We start from the raw sequence: 15,768 nt of genomic DNA, 5'->3' as shown, positions 1-15,768 counted from the left end.
TCCCTGATGTTTACACTTTGTGGATCCTGCTTACAGCAACTGTTCTATAGATTTGCTAAGTATGCTCGCAGAAAAAGAATCTCAGGGTTGTATCTGGTGACGTGCATGTACTCTGATAATAAAATTTCACTTTAAACTTTGAACTTCTATACTTCATTAAATAAACTTTTGAAGGGCAGACAGCAAACCCTGGCAATGCCAGTGAAAAACCAAGAAAATAAAACTGGCTGGTCTGCAGCTGCAGCCAAAAAGTGTATTTATTTATTTTATGATTCGAAGGAGGTGAACGTCGCTATAGGAATGCAAAGGCTGGTTTGGCCCCGGCCACGTGACCGGGGCCGGCTTCGGAGGGGGGCGGGGCGATCCGGCGGGAGGGCGGGACCAGCGGCGCGTCACGTGGCGTGAGCCGGGTGACGTCATGGGGGGCTGGTTGAGTTTCAATGTGAGCGTACGAAGTGGCTACAATGTACCAGGGCTCGGAGTGACTGATACATCCTCAGCTGGGAGAACTGCTACTGTGTGATCCCCCCCTTCTCCCCCTGTACAAAGCTCTGTGTCTTTTCCTGGTGCTACCGCTCCCCCAGGCTCTGCTCCCCTCCCCTGAATAATATTTGTTTTCTTGTATAAACCTCCAGTACGCATAAACCGAACCCAAAAGAGAAACGGGGGGATATCTGACTCTCACTGCCTCTGTCTGTCTGCCTCTCTCCCTCTCCCACAATTATTTAAAAATGATGGCCCCAATGCAACAGAATGGAAATCATATAGAGCTCGACCCCCCAGACTCAAGGAAGAGACCGCTAGAAGCGCCCATCGATGCCGGCAGTACAAAGCGGACTAACACAGGAGGTGAGCACTCTTGGTACAACGAGGCAGCCGCTGCCTTTAGCCCGAGCGTGTTAATCGACAAGGGAACTCGAAATTGATCAGGAGGGGGAAAGCTGGCAGTCCTTGCAAAATGACACGGCATAGAAACCTCGCTCTCTGTGGCAAGCGTTTTAAATAAATAAGCCCTTTAAAATGCACTTGGAAATAAGTTTTTAAAAAAGACGGAATAAACAGTTTTTAAAAAAAGAGAGAAAGATCGAATAAGCTTTCAGACTCAGCAAATGTCTTGAAATTGACACTGCGCGATCCTTGGGTTGCATTTTCTCATTTGAATTATGTTGAACTTCAACTTGGATTTAATTGCTTGTTTTTTCGCGGTTTGGACCTGTAATCAATGAGAGATGCGTACAAGATGCGGAGTCGCCGGCTGGAAGCGCAGCATATAACAGTTGGTCTGCCGGTCACTCTGCTGACAATTAGCTCAGCACCATTTTACAGCGTGCAGTTTCTTTTAAATCCTCTTTTTTAAAAAAAAATAAAATCTGACACCTACGTAATATATAAATTAAACGCCATCCGAATGATCCCGTGGGTATAATATGTGTATTTAAAAAAATATCTACTAATACGTGTTCAGCGATCGAGACTTGGTATCAACTGCACGTTTTGAAATGTTATAGCTGAATATGTAATACTTGGAGAAATAAGACGTCAATTGTCTTTTACCGGAGAATACATTTTGATGCGTGAGAATTAAGATGCAGAACACGTTGGATACAGTTATGTAGGTGGAATGGTAGCGATGGTAGTTAGATTGTGTGATTGGACCTCGGTAAAGTGCATTTAAAACGTGCTTGTGCCAGACATCGGGAAATTCGGATAATGAGAGGAGTGAGGTGGTGATTAGATACGTGTCGTTTCTCCTCCACGATCACAGAGTCATGCTCGCACCGGGTAGGAGCTTGTGGGGAAAATCCGCTGTGATTTTTTTTCCCCTGATTCTATGTGTAGGATTTGGAAAGGGGGAGGGGGGTGGGGAGTAGGGAGTGATGATGGCTGATGGTTTGTTACTTATCCGCAATGCTTTTTTTTAATAATACGGCTTTCATCTGTAGATTTCTTGTCTAAATGATTTTGCTCAGTAATCTGAGTCGCATCTTGTAACAATATTACACTCGACTTCTTCTCACAGATTGTAAATCCTGATTTGTATTTCCAAAATTGCATTTTCTGCGCAGATAGCTCGAGGTCCATGAATGTATTGGCTGTGGTTTCAACCTTAAATTAATAGCTCTGCTAAGATTGCATTGGTAAGGGCTTAGGAAGGGGGGGGGGGGGGACGTTTTATAAGAACGTAGAGACGATTTGACCGGATCTCCCTCCTCCCCTTTTTTAACAGTATTAAAGTATGCCTGGTCGATGTACCTTGAAGGATGGGGAATACTGCAATGGAAATAAAGCTGCGATTTTTCTACATTGATCACGAATTAAGGGAGGCTTGAACGTGCCCTCGGTGCCTGATGTAGTGTTGGGGACAGAGAAGGTTGTCCAGGCAAATGGGACGAACGCCCGGACTTTGAATGACGGTTGTGGCAAGCGTGGAAATTCCCGTTTTCCCACTTTCCCGCAGAAAAGTTAGGACGTGCTTAGCCCAGTAGGCCAGTGACCCCCCCCCCCCCCCCGGGTATCTCAGATGGTTGTGGCAGTGACTCCCATGCTGGCCCGTCATCGTGGCTTCATCTAAGTCTTGGCCAATTCGGACCTCGGTGGAAGGGGCTGGGTGCTGACGGGACTGAGCATTTGGGGGGTTGGCACTGTAGGAGTCCATGCTTGACCCGGGCCAATGGGGTTGAGATGATATCCCGATAGAAGGTGGTGGGCAAAGCCCTGCCCGCCATTCAGTATATTTACGTCCGTCATCAAGGGCCCCCAACACCTAGGCCATGCTCTCTTCTCAAAATCAGAATCGGGTTAAGTATCAGCGGCATATGTCATGAAGTTTGTTGTTTTTGCAGCAGCGCAAATACATAACTGTGCACAAAAAAAAAAGTAGCGAGGCGGTGCTCATGGGTTCAGTGTCCATTTAGAAATCGCAGGAGGTACAGGAGCCTTGGGTCCCACACCACCAGGTTCAGGAACAATTATTACCCTGGAAGAGCCCCGGGTCCTACTTGATTAATAGTATTCATCCATGGCATTAAAAAAAAGGCTGGGAACCGCTGACCTAGAACCATCATGCTCCTGAACGTCACTCATCTCAACTCTGAACTGATCGCACAACCTACAGATTCACTTTCAAGGCTTCTGCTACTCGGGATCTCGTTCACCAATCAGCTTCCCAGCTTCTTATTTCACCCCCTCCCCCCTCTCCCAGTTTCACCCATCACCCACCTTCCTCCCCTCCCCCCCACCTTCCTCCCCTCCCCCCCCTTCCTCCCCTCCCCCCCCACCTTCGTACCCTGACCCCTCCCCTTCCTTCTCCAGTCCCGACCAAGGGTCTCAAAGCGTCCACCGTTTACTCTCTTCCACAGACGCTGCCTGGCCTGTAGAGTTCCTCCAGCATTTTGTGTGTGTTGCTCGGGTTGAGAATCAGAATCGGGTTTAATATCACTGGCATGTATTGTAAATTTGTTTTGCAGCAGCAGTACATTGCAATTCATTAAAAAAAAACTCCTAAGAAATACATATGTCAAATTAAACAAGTAGTGGAAAGAGAGCAAATGAAATAAGATTATGTGGCAGTGTTCACTGGTTGGTTTATTATTAATTTGTTTTTATTTTTTTAATTTGCACAGTTTGTCTTTTGCAGGTTGGTTGTTTGTTGGTCCGTTTATGTATAGAATTTCATAAATTCTGTTGTATTTCTCTATGGTTTGTATAGTCTGTGTTTTCGCCCGTTCTTTCATGTTGCTGTTTGGCGTTAGTTTTTTTTGTGCAAGGGTTTCGGGTTTAATGTTCTTGTCACCATTTGTTCATGTTGCAATATTGTTTTGTGTGTATGTGGTGGGGGGGGGGAAGAGAGTTGATCATGTTGCTGTTCTTTTCTGTGCCGGGATGGGGTGGATTTGATGTTTTTCTTTGAATGACATCCACAGTTGTTTTGTTGCTATCTGGAGAAGATGGAGCTCAGAGATGTACACTGCACATGTCCTTACACACACAAATGAACCTTTATTTCCCTGTAAATGCCTGCAAGAGGATGAATCCCAAGGTAGTATATGGTGACATATACAATGTGTACTTTGATAATAAGTTAACGTGGACTTTGTCAACTCTGGTTGGTTTGATTCACCTGTGAAAAGGGTTCGAAGAGACCATGATCCAATTCCTGTTGGCCCTTTGACATGTCAAAGGTTGATGTATTATCAAAGTATACAACTCTGAAATTCTTCTTCTCCAGATAGCCACGAAACCAGGAAAGAAAAGAACGGCAGCACAATCGTCAACCCCAAGTCCCTCCTCCACACACACACACACACACACTCTCTCTCTCTCACACTCTCTCTCACACTCACAAAAATAACAAGCACAAACAGAACAGGCACATCGACCCCCAAATCTCCCTCCCATACGCACAAAAAAAAACTGAGAAAGATCGGGTGAGAAACCCAGAATGTATTAAACAAAAACTATAAGACTGAAAAAAAAAGTCCATTTCCAAAATGCAGAAACCCTGGGTAACATTCTCCAGGCATAGCGGCAGAGCGAACTCACCAGCGATCAGAAGGCAGTCTCCCCTCTCCGGCAGCACAGTGGTGTCACGAGGCAGCCCCTTGTCTGATGAAAGGAGGGCACACTGCATGCTGCTTCTTTTGAGCTTGTGTTAACTTAAAATGAGTGTTGTTTTTTCTTTACAAAAAAAACTCAGGGTGTCATGAGAGTGGAGTCATGTGACCCCATTTTCTGGTTGACTGGCCCCACATAGAACATAGAATAGTACAGCACAGTACAGGCCCTTCTGCCCACAATGTTGTGCCAACCCTCAAACCCTGCCTCCCGTATAAGCCCCCACCTTAAATTCCTCCATATACCTGTCTAGTAGTCTCTTAAACTTCACGAGTGTATCTGCCTCCACCACTGACTCAGGCAGTGCATTCCACGCACCAACCACTCTCTGAGTAAAAAACCTTCCTCTAATATCCCCCTTGAACTTCCCACCCCTTACCTTAAAGCCATGTCTTCTTGTATCGAGCAGTGGTGCCCTGGGGAAGAGGCGCTGGCTATCCACTCTATCTATTCCTCTTATTATCTTGTACACCTCTATCATGTCTCCTCTCATTCTCCTTCTCTCTAAAGAGTAAAGCCCTAGCTCCATTAATCTCTGATCTTAATGCATACTCTCTAAACCAGGCAGCATCCTGGTAAATCTCCTCTGTACCCTTTCCAATGCTTCCACATCCTTCCTATAGTGAGGCGACCAGAACTGGACACAGTACTCCAAGTGTGGCCTAACCAGAGTTTTATAGAGCTGCATCATTACATCGCGACTCTTAAACTCTATCCCTCGACTTATAAAAGCTAACACCCCATAAGCTTTCTTAACTACCCTATCCACCTGTGAGGCAACTTTCAGGGATCTGTGGACATGTACCCCCAGATCCCTCTGCCCCTCCACACTACCAAGTATCCTACAGTCCATCCTGACTTGAGGTTCCATAACTTCTCCATAGTGTCCTGAAACATACAAACTGCCTGGTCTACTTCCCCTGAAAAAGTTCCCCCTTTGGAGTGTCTATTCAAGTTCCTGCAGGAAGTTACTATTCACCCTGCATCCTGAGGTCTCCGTTGGTCAGGGTCAACCATGGATGTTGTGTCCTACGTGTAGATACGCAAGCCCGGGTAGCACGATATGGAGAGCAAGCTCTCTCCCCCCCCCGCCCCCACATAGCTGATGAATCCAAAGGAACAGCAGAGACAGATACAATTTGGCACCGGCAGCATCACGGGAATTGGTAGTCAGCATTGAACTCAACGTAGGACTGCTTTAGGGACTCCAGCTCCGGATTTTTCCTTGGGATTTGCTCCCGAAGCCTTCCCCGTGAGTGGGTACAGCTGCCAGGCAGCGGAGGTTGGAGATCAGAAACCTCCTTCTCCGAGACGAGCTGCCAACCTCGGCCGACGAGCTCCAGGCGCCTGCGCCCGTAGCCCTAGGAAGTTGTCTGTTCTGGAAGATAGTGATGGACTCTTCTATGACATAGCTATGTCAAAGGGAATCTGTAGAGGAAAGCGTGGGTAGACTCTTTCAAAGACCTGCAATAAGCTTAGTCTGTATGATAGACATTTGGGTGTTCAGCCTTGGTATCGGAATCTTCATTAGATGTATTGGGTTTGGGGATTTTTTGGGCATCGGGGAGAAGATTTAGGACAGAGATGAGGAGAAATTGTTTTTCCCAGAGAGTGGTGAATCTGGAATTTTCTGCCCAGGGAAGCAGTTGAGGCTTCTTCTCCAAATATACATAAGAAACATTTGGATAGGTTTTTACATAGTAAGAGAATTAAGGGTTATGGGGAAAAGGCAGGTAGATGGAGCTGAGTTTACGGACAGGTCAGCCATGATCTTATTGAATAGCGGGGCAGGCCCGATGGGCCGGATGGCCTGCTCCTGCTCCTATTTCTTATGTTCTTATCCTCTCCATAAGATCCACCAGGGTGCTTTGGCTGGTGACCAGGGCCAGGAACTCAAGAAAACCCCACTAGCCCGGGATGGGATCAGCACCCTATAGCAGACACAGCTATGCTTGCCTGACTTTGACCTTGACCTCTAACTGTCCAATTCTAGTTGATCTTCTCCTTCCTTCAATTCCAGCACACTACCATCACAACCATTAGGTATACATGCCAGTCTGTAACTGCGCTACCTCATTCCGTGTACTGCACGCGTACAGATATAACACCTTCAATTCTGTATTCACCCTTTTCGATTTTGTGAGCCTTTTGCATTGCAACTTGTCCTGTTGACTGCAATTTTGCCCCATCCTCAGTCTCTCCTTCCCAGGAGTCTCACTAGTCCTGACGAAAGGTCTCGGCCCGAAACGTCGACTGTACCTCTTCCTAGAGATGCTGCCTGGCCTGCTGCATTCACCAGCAACTTTGATGTGTGTCACTACATGCTGCCTCTGTTTGTAAACTAACTACCCAACCCTCTGCCCTATGACTCTGGTTCCCATCCCCCTGCCAACGTAGTTTAAACCCTCCCGAACAGCTCTAGCAAGGATATTGGACCCCCTTGGGTTCAGGTGTAACCCATCCCTTGAGTACTGGTCGTACCTTCCCCAGATGGGATCCCAATGACCCGTAAATCTGAACCTCTGTCCCCTGCACCGGTTCCTCAGCCACATATTCACCTGCCAAATCATCCTATTCTTGCACTCGGTAGTGCGTGGCAAGGACCACAATCCAGAGGTTACTACCCTGGGGGTGCTGCTTTTCAGCTTTCTACCTGGCTTCCCGGGCCGGCTGGTGGTGTAGTGGCATCAGCACTGGACTTCGAGGCAGAAGGTCCTGAGTTCAAAACCCAGCCGGGTCCCAACCTGGGCGGCAGCAGTGGCCTGGTGATCTGCTTCCGTATCTTGCCATGAAGACCCTGTGGTCCATGATGTCATGAAGAGTTGGACTCAACTAGACGACTGAACAACAACAAGCCTGGCTCCCTAAAGTCTCTCTTCAGGACCTCTGCACCTTGTCTACCTATGTCATTGGTGCCAATAGGTACCAAGACTTCTGGCTGCCTACACTCATCGTTGAGAATGCCCTGGACCAGATCTAAGACCTCTCTGATCCTGACACATGGAAGAACCCTGGACCAGATCTAAGACCTCCCTGATCCTGACACATGGAAGAACCCTGGACCAGATCTAAGACCTCCCTGATCCTGACACATGGAAGAACCCTGGACCAGATCTAAGACCTCCCTGATCCTGACACATGGATGAACCAGGAGATTTGTGGAACTGAGGGCTAGATCTGTGGCATTTAAGACCAGTGATCCAGAACTAAATAAGAAGTCCCAGTATGACCTACCGAGGACTGTTTTCAGAGCAAAAAAAAAATTCTGTTTGAGGTTACAGATGGAATTGGATGTACATCAGCTCAGGCAGGGTTTGCAGGTCATTACTTCCTACGAAACAAAATCTAACATCATGAATGGCTGTGATGATTCACTCCCAGATGATCTCAACACCTTTTATGCTCGACTTCAAAGGGAGAATAACTCTACACCTGTGTGTATCCCTGCAGAATCTGGTGACCCTGTCACCTCTGTCTCGGAGGCCGACATCAGAACATCTTTCAAGAGGGAGAACCTCACGAGACATCAGGCCCTGATGGTGTGCCTGGCAGGGCTCTGAAAACCTGTGCCAACCAACTGGCAGGAGTGTTCAAGGACATCTTCGATCTCTCACTGCTGCAGTCGGAGGTTCCCACTGCTTCAAAAGGGTGACCAGTGCCCAAGAGGAGCAGGGTGAGCTGTCTCGATGACTAACGCCCAGTTACACTCACACCTACTGTGATGAAGTGCTTTGAGAGGTTGGTCACGACCAGAATCAACTCTTGCCTAAGCAAGGACCTGGACCCACTGCAATTTGCCTACTGCCACAATAGGTCTACGGAGGATGCAATCTCACTGGCTCTCCACTCGGCCTTGTGTCATCTGGACAACAGCGATATCCACATCAGACTGCTGTTTATTGATTATAGCTCAGCACTCAACATCGTTATACCCTCAGTTCTAACCAACAAGCTCCAAAACCTGGGCCTCTGTACCTCTCTCTGCCTCACCGGGAGGTCGGTGCAGATTGGAAGTAACATCTCCTCCTCTCTGACCGTCAGCACGGGCACACCGCGGGGACGTGTGCTCAGCCCACCGCTCTACTCTCTCTCCAACCACGACGGTGCGACAAGGGGCGGCTCAAACACCACCTAAACGTTCGCTGACAGCACAACCATTGCGGGCGGAATTCCAGATGCTGACAAGGCGGATCAGCTGGTTGAGTGGTGTCGCAGCAGCAGCCCTTGCGCTCAACGTCAGGAAGAGCCAGGATTGTGGACTCCAGGAAGGAGAAGGTGAGGGAGCACATACCAGTCCTTATCGAGAGGGACCAGCAGTGGAAATGGCGTGTAGTTTCAGGTTCCTGGGTGGCAACGTCTCCGAAGATCTGTCCTGGGCCCAACACATTGATGCAGTTACAAAGAAGGCACGACAGCATCTACAGCTCATTTGGCGTTTGAGGAGACTTTGTATGTCACCAAAGACTCTCAAGTTTCTACAGGTGTACCATGGAGAGCATTCTAACTAGTTGCATCACCATCCGGTATGGAGGGGCCACTGCACAGGATGGGGGGGAAAAAGCTGCCGAACGTTGTAAACTCAGCCAGCACTGGCCTCCTCAGCATCATTAAATCCACATCCGCATGTAATATTCCTGCCTTCTTCCCCCCCATCCACCCTTTCCCTGGAATTCTGGGCAAGCATCACTGAATCCCAAGTCATGACTTATTTTAAATACCAAGAGATTCTGCAGATGCTGGAAATCTAGATTAACACGTACAAAAATTCTGGAGGAGCTCAGCAGGTCAGACCCAGAATCAGGTTTGATATCACCCGCATATGTTAAGAAATTTTTTGTTTTTGCTGCAACAACAGTACATTGCAATTCGCAATACTAAAAACTGTGTGTGTGTGTAAAATAGTTATATTAAATAAGCAGTGCAAAAAAAGTAATGAGATGTTCATGGGTTAAATGTCCATTTAGGAATCGGATGGCAGAGGGGAAGAAGCTGTTCCTGAATCGTTGAGTGTGTGTGCCTTCAGGCTTCTGTACCTCCTTCCTGACGGTAGCAATGAGAAGAGGGCATGTCCTGGGTGATGGAGGTCCTAAGTGATGGACACCACCTTTTTGAGGCATCGCTCCTTGAAGATGTCCCGGATGCTAGGAGGCTGGTGCCCATGATGGAGCTGACTGAGTTTACAATTTTCTGCAGCTTATTTCAGTCCTGTGTAGTAGCCCCCCCCCCTTCCTCAGCCCCATTCCATAGGCACTACTCTATGGAAAGGCATGAAGAGTCGATGTTTTGGGCTGAGAGTTATTTTATCTTTCTGTTATTACCTTTAAATGTCAACGGTACACCGAAACACGTGATGAGACGCGTTGTCTGTGTCAGTGACCAGCACTTTCCGCGCGTTGCGCTGGGGGCAACCCGCAAGGGTCGCCGCGCTCCCGGTGCCAACGTAGCATGCCTGCAACAACTCGCTAACCCTGACCTGTGCATCTTTGGAGTGCGGGAGGAAACCGGGAGGTGAGAGAGAGTCTGTTGCTGATTCTCGGGTCGGGGAGCGAACTCGGAAAAGTGGCACAGCAGACTGTAACATCGAAACAGCGAGCTGTTGGCCTGCCCCCTCGTTGTGGCAGAAGCGATATATCTCCCTCTCCCCCCCCTCTCCCCCCCCTCTCCCCCCCCTCTCCCCCCCCTCTCCCCCCCCTCTCCCCCCCCTCTCCCCCCCCCTCTCCCCCCCCCTCTCCCCCCCCCTCTCCCCCCCCCTCTCCCCCCCCTCTCCCCCCCCTCTCCCCCCCCTCTCCCCCCCCCGCTAGAGAGAGAGCCCGTCTGAGATGTGGAAGTGTTGGGATGGACAGTAGTTTTTGATGAGCTCAAGATCACAGGTCTCTGTGGGCTTGTGTGTGGGGGAGGGCTGATATTTTTGCTGCTGCTTGTGAGTGCAGCTATAATTTTTTTCTGTCATTCATTCGTTGATTGGGGTTATTTCTCTCTGTTTCGTGGATGTCTGTGAAGAGTAAGAATTTCAGGTTGTCTACTGTCTACATTCTCTGATGTTAAATTGGACCATTGATCCCACACGATTGCAAGGCGAACGAGCAAACTCCTTGCAGACCGTGACGGGAATCGAAGTGTATCACCACGTCGGCATTCCGCGTCTCCTGCCAAGTGCTAATTTGCCACTGCGTTTCCACTGTTGCACTCTGCGTGGTTTCTTGCAGCGAGAAGTATCGAGACGTCCACGGCTTTTCCCGCTGAGGTTGGGTGGGAGCACAACCAGAGGTCATGGGTTAAGGGTGAAAGGTGAAAAAGTTAAGGGACACACGAGGGGAAGCTTCTTCACTCGGAGGGTGGTGAGCGTGTGGGACGAGCTGCCAGTGCAAGTGGTACATGTGAGCTCAATTTCAACATTTAAGAGAAGTTTGGATAGGTACATGGCTGGTATGGATATGGAGGGTTGTAGTCCCGGAGCAGATCAATGAGAGTAGGCAATTTAAATGGTTTCGGTGTGGACTCAATTTGGTTTGGAATGCTGCTGATTGCCTCTTATTTTTTACATGATTTTTTTTCTTCACTTTCTCTGAGTATTGGGAGTTGGTCTTTTTTTTGTTATTTTGGTTCTTTTGGGTTTCTTGCTCTGTGGCCGCCTGTAAGTAGCCAAATCTCAATGCTTCTGTGCCGCACTTTGAAATCTGCTATGGGGCTTTGGATGATAGAGAAACAGAGGGCTGTGTAGGAGGGATTGATCTTAGAGTCGGTAAAAAGGTCGGCACAACATTGTGGGCCGAATGGCCTGAACTGTACTACAGTGGTTTATTTTTCTATAAGTAGCCTGCACGAGCTAAGGTAAATGATTTGGCCAGCGGAGATTTTATTTAAATGCAATACATTTGTAAGGTGCAGGCACGTTGACTGGCGATAAATTGAAACTGTTGCTTCGAAACTCGACGGGCAGTGAATAAAGTGGATCAGATTTTGGGATGTTTCTGAAGGTGAACACTGAGCCAAAAATAGTGAGGTAATCCTTCCAGAATTATAATTCATTGGCCGCGCTGGCTCTTTGAACGCTGTGTGCATTTCTGAGCATTGCAGTTCAGCAAGGAGATTGCAGCTCCCAAAGTTATTCCGAAGGGTGAAGGTCAGTCCGAGGGGGATTGGGTTAGAATTTGGTGGCTTGGCCGAATTCCCGCCTGCGAGAGGAAGGGAGAGATTGGGACTGGCACTTTTCTGTTTACTGAACAGCTTCAAGATCAGAAATTAGAATCGAGGATTATTATTGCTGATATATGTCTTGAAATTTATTATTTTGCAGGAGTACACTGTATTACATAAAAATTGTAGTAAGAAATTTGTTTTAAAATAAAATGCAAACAAGGAGCAAAATTACTGAGGTAGTGTTCGTGGGCTGAAGGTCTGTTTGGAAATCTGATGGTGGAGGGGAAGAATCTGCTCCTAAATCAGGAAGGAAAATGTACAAACTAGACCATTAAGGGATTTATAAAATCATCGGTGTAGGGCCAACATCCTTTCCCCGGCATAGCCAAGCTCAAAACTGGAAGGCAGAGGTTTTTGGTGAGGTGGGGGGGGAGCGAGAGGGGGAAGTGGCCCGAGGGACAACTTTTATACCGAGGGCGGTGAGGATGTGGAATGGGCTGCCAGAGGAAGTGGTGGAGGCGGGTGCGATTACAATATTTGAAAGGCATTTGGACAGTTTAATAGACAGGAAAGATTTAGAGCAGGGACTCCCAATCTCTTTTTAATACCGTGGACCAATATCGTTAGAGGGAAATTTACTTATATATTTATTGAGATACAGCGTGGAGTAGGCTTTTCCTGTCCTTCAAACAACGCCACCCACCGATTCCCCCAAGTTTAATGCCAGCCTAATCATGAGACAATTTACAATTGGCAATTAACCGGCAAACCGGGAAGTTTTTGGACTGTGGGAGGAAACCCGAGCACCCGGAGGAAACCCATGCGGTCACGGGGAGAATGTACGAACTCCTTACGGGCAGCGGCGGAAATTGAACTGTACTGCAAACTGTTGTGCTAACCACGACGCTACCGTGCCGCCCCGCGGCACTTGGGGGCTCGGTTGGCGTGGTTGAGTCGGGCCGACGGGCCTGTGTTCCTGCTGTTGTCAGCCATTCGGCCGCTTCTTGCCTGTACAGCCACTCAAGGCTGATTTTTTTTGCCTCAGCACCGGACTCCCACACCTGCACCATGTCCCCTGAATACCTGAAATCGGTTGGACTATGTCGGAAGCAGAAGAATTCCACAGATATGGGTGTTCTGTAGAAGGGGAAAGCCCAGGCTTTCTGAAGGAATGATATTTCAGAGCAAAAACGATCAGTTCATGAGTGAGGTCCTTGGAGATGTGCTGGAACCATTTAGCATTGATTGACTCACGTGCAAATTAGATTTCCTTCCAAAATGAACAATTTCGGATACAGGATAATGAGGATGATGATATGTACCCAGTGGCCACTTTATTAGGTACAGAAGTGGAATCAGTTTCTGGCTGCCTGCTGCTGTAGCCTATCTGCTTCAAGGTTCAACACGTCATGCATTCGGAGATGCTCTTCTCACTGTTGTAGCTCGTGGTTATTTGAGTTACTGTCAGCTTGAACCAATCTGGCCATTCTCCTCTGACCTCTCTCATCTTTAACATCTGTCGGACAATGCTGAGGATGTTCTATGAGTTTGTGGTGGCCAGTGCTATCATGATTGCAGTTGTGTGCTGGGGCAACAGGCTGAGGGTAGCAGACACCAACAGAATCAACAAACTCATTCGTAAGGCCAGTGATGTTGTGAGGATGGAACTGGACTCTCTGACAGTGGTGTCTGAAAAGAGGATGCTGTCCAAGTTGCGTGTCATCTTGGACAATGTCTCTCATCCACTACATAATGTACTGGGTGGGCACAGGAGTACATTCAGCCAGAGACTCATTCCACCGAGATGCAACACAGAGCGTCATAGGAAGTCATTCCTGCCTGTGGCCATCAAACTTTACAACTCCTCCCTTGGAGGGTCAGACACCTTGAGCCAATAGGCTGGTTCTGGACTTATTTCCTGGCATAATTTACATATTATTATTTAACTATTTATGGTTTTATTACTATTTATTATTTATGGTGCAACTATAACAAAAACCAATTTCCTCAGGGATCAATAAAGTATGACTATGACTATTCTGAGGGTTTGTCCTCTGGTCTTAGATTCTCCCACCACAGGAAACATCCTCTCCACGTTCACTCTATCAAGGCCTTTCGCTATTCAATAGGTTTCAATGAGGTCATCCCTCATTCTTCTGAATTCTAGTGAATTCAGGCCCAGAGCCATCAAACACTCTTCATATGACAAGCTGTTCAATCCTGGAATCATTTTTGTGAATCTCCTTCGAACTCTTTCCAGTTTCAGCACATCCTTTCTAAGATAAGGGGCCCAAAACTGCTCTCAATATTCCAAGTGAGGCCTCACCAGTGCTTTATACAGTCTCAACATTTTATCCTTGCTTTTATATTCTAGTCCTCTTGAAATGAATGCTAACTTTGCATCTGCCTTCCTCACCACAGACTCAACCTGCAAATTAACCTTCAGGGAATCCTGCACAAGGACTCCCAAGTCTCTCTGCACCTCAGATTTTTGTACTTTCTCTTCATTTAGAAAACAGTCAACCCTTTTATTTCTTCTACCAAAGTGCATGACCATACACCGCCCAGCACCATATTCCATCTGCCACTTCTTTGCCCATTCTCCTAATCTGTCCAAGTCTTTCTGCAGTCTCTCTACTTCCTCAAAGCAATCTGCCCCTCCTCCTATCTTCATATCATTTGCAAACTTTGCAACAAAGCCATCAATTCCATCATCCAATCATTGACATATAACGTAAAAAGAACCAGTTCCAACACAGACCCGTATGAAACATCACTAGTCACCAGCAGCCAGCCAGAAAAGGCTCCCTTTATTCCCACTCTTTGCCTCCTGCCAACCAACCACTGCTTTATCCATGCTGGAATCTTCCCTGTAATCCCATGGGTTCGTAGCTTGCTAAACAGCTTCACGTGTGGCACCTTGTCGAAGGCCTTCTGAAAATCCAAATACACAACATCAACCAATTCTCCTTTGTCTATCCTGCTTATTATTTCTTCAAAGAATTCCAACAGGTTTGTAGGCAAGGTTTTGTCTTTGAGGAAACACCTATTTTATTGTGCCTCCAAGTACCCTGAGACCTCATCCTTAATAATTGACTCCAACATCTTCCCAACCACTGAGGTCAGACTAACTGGCCTGTAGTTTCCTTTCTTCTACCTCTCTCCCTTCTTGAAGAGTGGAGTGATATTTGCAATTTTCCATTCTTGGGAACTTTTCCAGAATCTGGCGATTCTTGAAAAACCATAACTAATGCCTCCACGATCTCTTCAGCCCCCTCCTTCAGAACACTGCCCTCCCCACCCCCTTCACCATTTCCCATCCACCTCATCTCCTTGCCTGCCATCGCCTCCCTCTGGTGCCCCTCCTCCCCTTTTCTTTCTTCCATGGCCTTCTGTCCTCTCCTATCAGACTCCCTCTTCTCCAGCCCTGTATCCCTTTCACCAGTCAACTTCCCAGCTCTTTCCTTCATCCTTCTCCCTCCCGGTTTCACCTTTCACCTGGTGTTTCTCTCTCCCTTCCCCACGCCGCCCTTCTAAATCTACTCCTCAGCGTTTTTTCTCCAGTCCCGCCGAAGGGTTTCGGCCCGAGACGTCGACTCTACTTTTTTTCATAGCTGCTGCCTGGCCTGTTGAGTTCCTCCCGCGTTTTTTGTGTGTTGCTGCTTCTCCACTCATTTTTATTTCTATTTTTGTGTTGGCGTCAGTCTAGTGATCTGAAGGTCGCTAGCTTGAGCCCCAGCTGAGGCAACGTGTTGTTTCCTTGAGCAAGGCACTTAATCACACACTGCTCTGCGGCGACACCGGTGCCAAGCTGTATCGGCCCTAGTGCCCTTCCCTTGGACAACATCGGTGTCGTGGAGAGGGGAGACTTGCAGCTTGGGCAACTGCCGGTCTTCCATACAACCTTGCCCAGGCCTGCACCTTCCAAGGCGCAAATCCATGGTCTCACAAGACTAATGCCTATTATTTTTGCACTACTTATGTGCATGTGTATATCTATAAAATAGTTAAATT

At 47.7% G+C, this 15,768-nt stretch overlaps 1 protein-coding gene across 1 annotated transcript in view; it reads left to right on the top strand.

Annotated features, from left to right (window-relative positions):
* The first annotated feature begins 457 nt into the window (after positions 1 to 457).
* The window catches only part of LOC140204431 (RNA-binding protein Nova-1-like), a 282,659-nt gene continuing 267,348 nt past the window's right edge, over positions 458 to 15,768 (top strand). Inside the window, exon 1 of the mRNA XM_072271152.1 lies at positions 458 to 849. Coding sequence (XP_072127253.1) covers positions 732 to 849 — 118 coding nt within the window. The 5' untranslated portion in view covers positions 458 to 731. The remainder of the gene's footprint in view (positions 850 to 15,768) is intronic.

This window comes from Mobula birostris, chromosome 10 (genome assembly GCF_030028105.1).
Source record: "Mobula birostris isolate sMobBir1 chromosome 10, sMobBir1.hap1, whole genome shotgun sequence".
In the NCBI taxonomy this organism is placed as follows: Eukaryota; Metazoa; Chordata; class Chondrichthyes; order Myliobatiformes; family Myliobatidae; genus Mobula; species Mobula birostris.
Note: the sequence above shows the minus strand (reverse complement) of the source record. Positions and strands in the feature narration are given on the sequence as shown.